Source organism: Chionomys nivalis, chromosome 2 (assembly GCF_950005125.1).
Source record: "Chionomys nivalis chromosome 2, mChiNiv1.1, whole genome shotgun sequence".
Lineage (NCBI taxonomy): Eukaryota > Metazoa > Chordata > Mammalia > Rodentia > Cricetidae > Chionomys > Chionomys nivalis.
Window position 1 is genome coordinate 86,493,118 of NC_080087.1, and position 8,914 is coordinate 86,502,031.

General features: G+C 48.1%; 1 protein-coding gene across 1 annotated transcript in view; it reads right to left on the bottom strand.

Moving 5' to 3' along the window:
- The window catches only part of Wdr88 (WD repeat domain 88), a 33,663-nt gene extending 24,749 nt beyond the window's left edge, over nucleotides 1-8,914 (bottom strand). The window contains exons 1-3 of the mRNA XM_057761233.1: nucleotides 8,753-8,914; nucleotides 8,321-8,671; nucleotides 3,224-3,334 (exon numbers count right to left, since the gene is read on the bottom strand). Coding sequence (XP_057617216.1) covers nucleotides 3,224-3,334; nucleotides 8,321-8,671; nucleotides 8,753-8,914 — 624 coding nt within the window. The remainder of the gene's footprint in view (nucleotides 1-3,223; nucleotides 3,335-8,320; nucleotides 8,672-8,752) is intronic.

Consider the following 8,914-nt stretch of genomic DNA (forward strand, 5'->3'; position numbering starts at 1 on the left):
TACATATAATTCCATGCCCTTTGACCCAGTAATTCTACTCCGAAGGGTCCCTCCTAAGGAAATAATAACCAGATTTGTGGTTAAAGACATGTAAGTATACAGGCCGTGAGATGGCTCAGAGGGTAAAGGCACTTGCCACCAAACCTGAGGACCTGTTCAGTCCATGGGACTCACGTGGTGAAAGGAGAGCACCCACTCCAGAAATTTGTCCTCCAACTTAACATACACATACTTGACACACTCACACTTGTACACACACACACACACACACAAAATGTAACTTTTTTAAAGTAAAGATTTATGTAGGACTGGAGAGACGGCTCAGTGGTTTTCAGCACTCCTGCCCAGAGGACCCAGGTCAGTTCCCAGCCCCGTTGTTATCTCTAACTCCAATTCCAGGGCCCTGACTCCCTCTTCTGGCCTCTGTAGGCCCAGGCATGCACATGACACGCATACGTTCATGCAAGCAAAACCCTCAAGTCCCTTGCGCTAACAGTGACAGTAAAGAGCAGCAAAAAAATAAGGTTCCGGGGCCAAAGTCCAGAGGATGCCGGACCAGTCTTCTCATGGGCAAGCTTGGGGATCGGCCTCTCCAGCAATAGCCTGCAGCAACGCATGTGAAATGGTGTCTGCCAGAAAGGTGTGTGCCAGAGCCCAGAACTTGAGAGCGTGGGGGAAGGGAGACCAGTCCCACGGACTGCGTAATTAGCGCACCAGTTCCAGGAAGGTGGTTTTCACAAGCTGGCTTACCGGTGACTTCTACAAACCAGGTGGCCCCAGGACAGCTATGAATGGTCCTCTGCACACACCCAGCCCCCACGCCTGTGCCACAGGGTGCATGGTCGCATTCAGGCAATCCCGATAGGCCCTTTTCCAAACTCAGTGAAAGATAAGGGCCGCCCTGAGTTCCCCAAATGGAACTCAGCGGAGCAGGGCACTCAGGCTGGTGTCCTGGGCTCGGGAAGAAGAGTTAGTACTAACCACCTGGGATCTAGTCTCCCGGGCTGGTGTGTTTCTCTACGGGAAAACAAAATACCCAAGGAATTCTAAGCTTCAAGGCCTTATGAGGTTGAGCTGATTAGGTATTCAATAGTGCCCCCGTGTGGTCAAAAGCCGGAACAGCAGCCACGGATGAGGCTCCAACAGGCTCTCTTCCCACTTGGCTTTCGGAAAAGCCAAGCTTCCAAAGTGAGATAGTTTGAAGGGCAAATACTGACCAGGTTCTGGTTAATTTTCTAGGAAGTTTTTGTTGCGGGGAGGGCGGGCGGTGACAAATTGATGGAGTCAAAATTTAGTACACTTTCATCGTCAGTATTTCTGGGTGGTCTCGGTTCTTTTACAGTGTGTGTGTGTGTGTGTGTGTGTGTGTGTGTGTAACAAAAAAACAAAAGCCAAGCAGTTACGCACGGATGGAGAGACAAGAGCCGTTCAGCCCAAACATGCAGAAGCCCCACGAATCCCTCTGCTGGGTCAACAGACGAAGAGAACAGGAAATGTACACAGTGACAGTCCCCTGTCCCTTGCCTTGGGAACCCCTGCTGACTGCTGAGGGCTAGGAAAGGCTTTAAGGGACCCGGAGAAAGCTGCAGTTTTGCAAATGGTGACATCCTGGGCTCTGAGGACAAAGATGTCTGCAGCAGAGAGGGTGTGGGGAGCCCGTGGTGGGGGCCCATGGGGTCGGAGGTGGGCGAGGCAAGCCCTGGCACTGTCCCGGCACACAGCTGGTGCTTTGAGTCTGGAGCCATTCAGAAGATCTCGGGAGGTCGGAGAAACCACCCAGGGTCCCCAATGTAGGGTGTGAGCTAACCTGGAATAGTCCCAAACTCTGATCTGATCGGCCTGAGCCTTAGCAACCACAGATGACAAGATATCCCTCCGCGGTCATTTGTAGGATCAGGAGATCTAACTTGTCCAGTTACTCAACCCAGAAGCTGAACCAGCCTTGACAGTCTTCCACCCTGCCCTCTTCTCGACTCAAACCAGAAGACAGCAAACTCCAGAAGGGAGCATCCTTCCCTACGGCTCCAGCCCCACAGTCCCCTTCAGCCAAGCTCGGGCACAAACAGGAAGTCCTAGAAGCAGTCTAGAGGCTGCCCCTCTGTAGCCCTGCCTGAACATCACCTTTATCCCTTGGCCTGCTGCTGCGCGGCCAGGCATTCAATTACCTCACGCTTGCCTCCCTCATCCATCCCTCTTGGGCAGGTCCCAGACCTGAAACCCCATCTGTCCTCTGTGAGCACCCAAGGTCTAGACATCACGGAAGTAGCAGGAATTCACAATGGCTTAAGCCCCATAGGAATTTTATATAGGACCTAAAATACCAAGACACTGAAGAGATTGCTCCATGGTTAAAAACACCTCTGTTCTTCCAGAGGACCTAAGGTCAATTCTCAACACCCACGCTGGGCAGGTCACAAACACCTCTAGCTCCGATTCCAGAAAGCCCAGGGCCTTCTCTGGCCAACGAGAACACCTGCCTGCACTTGGCATGCACTCATACAGACACACACATACACACAAATAAAAATGAAATGAAAACAGGGTAGACAAAAACAGTTTAGCATGACCATAGGATACAAGATCAGCATACTGAAACTGAGCTTTCTGGATGCAAAGGAGACCCAGAGAAGTAACAGTCTACCCAAGGGTGGGATGCCACAGGTCTGTAATTCCTGTGTGTGGGAGGGAGGAGGACCATGAGTTCAAAGCCAATCTGAGTTACATTAGCAAAACCCTGCCTCCAAAAAAAAAAAAATTTCAACTTGGGACTGGAGAGATGGCTCAGCAGTTAAGAGCACTGGCTGCTCTTCCAGAGGACCCAAGTTCAATTCCCAGCACCCACATGGAGGCTCACAACTCCAGTTCCAGGAGAAAATATAATGCCCCCTCTGGCCCCCGTAGGTACTGCACACATGTGATGGGCAGGCAAAATACCCATGCGTATACAATAAATACATCTAAAATAAAATATAAAGTGGGGGGGGCTGTCAGTCTTATAGTCTCCACCCCCTCCCCTACTGTGTCCAGAAGCCACGGGCTGCCTGTCCCTGCATTAAGCTCTTTCTGAGGACTTGACACTGGGGTGGGCTCCTCTATCTTGCACCTAAGCCTTGGAAAACCTGGGGGCCTTATCAGGGGACTCAGTGCTGGAGAATCCTCCAGAGAGGCGCCTGAGCATATGAGAAATCTTTGCGGTGGGAGAGCCCGTCACCCGGCCACCTACCCACAGCTTCACCGAGCAGTCATAGGAGCTACTGAGGAGCCTTGTGTCATCCATACAGAAGTGGCAGGAGCTCACGGTGTGGTCGTGCCCACTCAGAATTTTATACGGGATCTAAACACAAGGATGGATACAGCCAGTTCAGCAGTGTTGCAGGACTCAAGGAAGACATGCAAAAACCAACAGTGCTTCCAAACACGTGACCTGAAAAAAATGTGTGGAAGCCTGGTGTGGGAGGTCCTTCTGTCTATGTGCTGCTTTTATTAGTTAATGAATAAAGAAGCTGCTTTGGGCCTGCTGATAGGGCAGAACTTAGGTAGGTGGGGAAGGCTAAGCTGAATGCTGGGAGAAAGAAGGGTGGAGAGAGAGAAGCCATGTAGCTCGCCACACACACACAAATAAACAAATAAATGGGGAGAATGATCTCAACTACCAAAACAGTCTTTAAAAAGTCCAAAGACAGGGGCTGGAGATGTGGCTCAGAGGTTAAGAGCACTGACTGCTCTTCCAGAGGTCCTGAGTTCAATTCCCAGCAACCACATGATGGCGCACAACCATCTTTAATGAGATCTGATGCCCTCTACTGGCCTATAGCATATATATATATAGGCAGAATACTGTATACATATAAATAAATAAATCTTAAAAAAAAAAAAAAAGGAGCCGGGCGGTGGTGGCGCACGCCTTTAATCCCAGCACTTGGGAGGCAGAGGCAGGCGGATCTCTGTGAGTTCAAGACCAGCCTGGTCTACAAGAGCTAGTTCCAGGACAGGCTCCAAAACCACAGAGAAACCCTGTCTTGAAAAACCAAAAAAAAAAAAAAAGAAAGAAAGAAAGAAAGAAAGAAAGAAAGAAAGAAAGAAAGAAAGAAAGGAAGGACAAAGACGGATGGCAGACAGTGAAGCCCTGGGACTCGTTGGTCACCCAGCCTAGCCTAACTGGTGAGTTGGTGAGCCCCAGGTCCAGCTGGAAATCTTGTCTCAAAAAAAAACAAAACAAAAAAAAAACAAAACAGAAAACACCCCCAGGTAGCGACTGCTGAGCAGCTCAGTGGGCAGAACTGATCCCATCCTGAGCCTAGTCACCAGTACCCAGACGGTGGAAAGAGAGAACCCAATCCCCCAAAAGTGTCCTCTGCATTCATATGAGCACACTTCTCCTCCACACACTAATAATAAATAAGTAAGTAAATAAATAACAACAAAAAATCCAAGGTGTATGAGGTGTGAGGAATGACACTTAAGGTTGACCTCTGGCCTATACGCACGTGCACACGCACACGCGTGCACAGACGCGCGCACGAATGCACACGCACACACAAAGAGGAGAGAATAAACCTTTTAAGCACTTTTTTTTTTTTTTTTTTTTTTTTTTTTTTTTTTGCTGGGAAAGCTGGTAAGAAAACCAGTCGGATACGTACCTCACACCACGCACAGAAATAAGATCAAACTGGACCAAAGGCTTAAATGCCACATACTGAAACTCCGGGGCTCTTGGGAGAGAGCCAAGGTGTAAATGTTCACACTCTTGCCTTAGGGGTGGCCTCTTAGATCTGATACCAAAAGTGCAAAGGACAACAACAAAAATAGATGAGCTGACATCACCACAACGGAAAACATTTGTGCCTGTGTTCTCGGCAGGGGGAGCAACAACAGGGAGGTGGCCAGTCTTAAAACTCTACATCAGAAACGAAAGTACCTGAAACCCTATTTCAATAAGATAAATGAATTCAATTCAATTCAATTAAGAACACTTGTGCTACAAAGGAGCCCATCAAGAAATTAAATATTTGCTATGGAGCCTGAGTTTAAAACGCTAAAGGACTCAGAACTCGATGATTAAGAACAAACAAATTCTAATTGTATTATTTTCTTCTTTGTGTGTGTGTGTGTGTGTGTGTGTGTGGTGCACTAGCGTATATACAAATTCACCCATGTGGAGGTGCACTGTGTGTGTGTACGTGTGGAGACCCCAGCTGATATCAGGAAATCTTCTACCCTATTTTTTTTTAAGATTTATTTATTATCTATATAGTGTTCTGTCTGTATGTATGCCTGCAGGCCAGGAGGGGGCACCAGATCTCATTACAGACGGCTGTGAGCCACCATGTGGTTGCTGGGAATTGGACTCAGGACCTCTGGAAGAGCAGTCAGTGCTCTTAACCTCTGAGCCATCTCTCCAGCCCCTTCTACCCTATTTTTTTGAGGCAAGGCCTCTCAATCAAAGATCTTCCACCAAACACAAAGCTTACAGGAAGGGCTAGTGTGGCTAGCCAGCTTGATCTAGGTGTCCTGAGACTAAGATTGCAGCTCGGCTACCACACCCTCTCAGGGTTCACATGTGTTCTAGGGCTCGAGACTCCAGCCCTCTTGTTTGCATTCCAAGCACTTGAACTACTGAGTCATCCCCACAGCCCCAGTTTCCTTCCTTCCTTCCTTCCTTCCTTCCTTCCTTCCTTCCTTCCTTCCTTCCTTTCTCTTTTAATTGAGATGTCTTATGTAACCGAAGCTAGCCCTGGACTTGCTACATAGTCAGTGATAGCCTTGAATTCCCTTCTTCTATTTATTACATTTATTTAGTATGTGTGAGGGAGCACCATACACATGCGGCCATCAGAGCACAAGTGAGGAGCCTGATTCTCTCCTCCCATCATGTGGGGCTGGGGATTGAACTCAGGCCAACAGGCTCGGTAGCCTTTACCTGCTGCACCGTCTTGCACATACAACCTTCAACTTCCGACCTTCCTGCCTCGACCTCCTGAGTGCTGAGATTACTGCCACGTACCACGTGCCTGTCATATGCCATGCTCAGGATTGAACACAGCATCTTGAGCGTGGCAGGCAGACAGACCCTTGTTCTACCAACAAGTGAGCTGAGGACCTGAATAGATGTTTCTCCAAAGGCATCCCAGTGATTGGTGAGACTGTCAGCATCATTAGTCAACCAGGAAATGCAAACACGAGCCCTAGAGTGAGAGCATGTCATGTGCATTAGGATTGCTTAATAAATGTCCGCAAGTTTGTGGACAAATTAGAGCCACACACATTGCTGGTAGGAATGTAAAAATGGGTAGCCGCTTCAGAAAACAGTTGAACAGTTCTTTAGAAAGTTAAACATGGGGACCAGAGAGACATCTCAACAGTTAAGAAGGATTCTTGTGCCAGACACGGTAGCATAGATCTTTAAACTCAGCACTAGAGAGGCAGTGGCAGGTAGAACTCTGTGATTTGGAGGCTAACCTGCTCTACACCGTGAGTTCCAGGACAGCCAGGGATGCACAGAGAGACCTGTTGCGTGGTATTTTGATTGTGTTCTGACAATAAAGGTTCCTTGGAGTCAGAGGGTGGAGCTGTCACTAGCTGACCAAAATTAACCACAGAAGTTTTGAAAAACTGGGGCTAGAAGTAGTAAGGCAGGCTGAAAGGGGATATGGCTCTCTGTTTGGAGGAAGGAATGGAGCAGGTAGAGAACAATGGTGGCTTCTCTGCTCCTCTGCTCTTTCAGGCTCCTACCCCAGTATCTGACTTCCAAATTATATAATTTGGAATATAAAGAATATATAAAGAATAATTATAATAATTAGAATAACACTTCATTGGTGCCTAATGTGGGGCTCGAACCCATGACCCTGAGATTGTCGCATGCTCTACCAATTGAGATAGCTTGTAACTGTAATTCTTACTTAATAACTGTTCTGTTATATACATAGTTTTACTATGTTAAAAAAAATCTTTCCTTTTTAATTAGACAAAAAGGGGGAAATGCTGTGGAACAATCCTTCTGTACACTGTGAATATGTATTACTCTCATTGGTTAATAAAAAGCTGACAGGCTAGTAGTCAGACAGAAAGTATAGGTGGGATAGTCAGACACAAAGGACTCTGGGAGGAGGAAGGACAGAATCAAGAGATGCCAGCCGGCCTGAGGGAGCAGGACATATAGAAAATGAGGTAACAAGCCATGAGCTACATGGTGAAGCATAGATAAGAAACATGAGTTAACTTAAGTGTAAGAGTTAGCTAGTAGTAACTCTGAGCTATTGGCCAAGCATTTATAAATAATATTAAGCCTCTGTCTTAATTTGGAAGCCATTCCTGGGACAGGAAAACTCCACCTACAGAAACCGTCTTGAGAAAACCAAAACAAAGAGTGCTTCTTGCTCTTGCAGAGGACCCAAATTCAGTTCCCAGCACCTGCATCAGGTGGCTCACAACTAGACTTTCAGGCCTTGTCAGGTATGTAGTCACATGGCATACATTCATACAGACACACATGTAGACATAGAGACAATTCTTTTTTTTTTTTTAAGTTAAATGTGGGGGCTGGAGAAATGACTGGCTGCTCTTGCAGAAGACCCAGGTTCAATTCCCATCACCCACATGAAAACTCACAACTGTCTATAACTCCCATTCTAGGGTCTATAATTGTCTATAACACCCTCTTCTGGCGTCTGCAGTCACTGCCACACATGGGGCACACACATATATGCAGGTAAACACTAGTACATGTAAAATAAATTTTTATAACAAATGTTCCAAAGCTGTGACAGTTATACAATGTGAAAATGTTTAAAAAAAAAAAAGACTTTTTTTCAGTGTATGTCTTGCTCAGTGGGACTGTATGATTCAAGAATTATAACAATAAAGATGAAAAGCAAAGATAGGGGGAGTAAGATGAAAACAGCCCACCCCTTACCCTGTTCCTCTCATAGCTAAGAATCATGGGGTACCCGTGTGCCGGGATTCGGGGTGCTGAGTTGTTGGAGCACAAACAAATGGAGGGAAGGAGACAAAAGGCTTTGTTCTCTGCTTCCAGGAAGGTGGGGATGGATGAAGTCACCAGAGTTGCAGGGGCCTCTGGGATGTGAAGGGGTGCATAGGGCTGGGAATGTAGGGTGGGACACTGGCTACCAGGAGTCCCCAGGTTTCACTACCAGAGGGAGAAAGTGGCATGTGGCACAGGTAGCCTCACGTATGCCCTCAAGGGTGCTGTACCTCCGCCCTCCAGAGGCTAGCAGTGGGAGGGTGCAGAGTGGACCCAGGGGCACTCAGGTGGTGGGAAGGTCATCTGGGTCCTCTGACCTTGGCGGGTGGTTCTGACCTTGGCGAGAGGCTGGTGGTTGCCCCAAAACCTCCTCACCACCTTGTGGTACTTCACACGTGGCCCAAGTTCCTTGTCCACAGCCAGGGGGTCGCGAGAGGACAGCATATAGTCCCGACGGATATCCGGGAGTGACAGCTTGAAGCGACCCAAGGCTCTCATCAGAGTGACCCATGGCACCCTGCTGGGTCGCACACTGGCAGGGATGGACGACAAGCTGTCCCTGTCCTCACTTGAACCCCTCCTGCCCTCACCGGAACCCCGCCTGTTCTCGTTAGAGCCCCTCCTGCTATCGACCGAAACCCTCCTATCGACCGAAATCCTCCTACTATCCACTGAACCCCTCCTGTCCTCGCCAAAACTCCACTTCTTGGACCCCGTGTATCCCCTCTGTGGAAAACTCCTCCTGGCCTCGCCAGAATCCTTCTGGGCCTCTCCAGGACCCTTCTGGGCCTCGCCAGGGTCTTTTTTCATCTTAATAGATTTCTTCCTGTCTCTAGAACCCTTTCTAGTTTCTGCTGAACCCTTCCAGTTATCTGCAGAACCTTTCCTGGCATCCCCCGAGGTTTTCCGGGGGGCTGGTGGTGAGGCCAT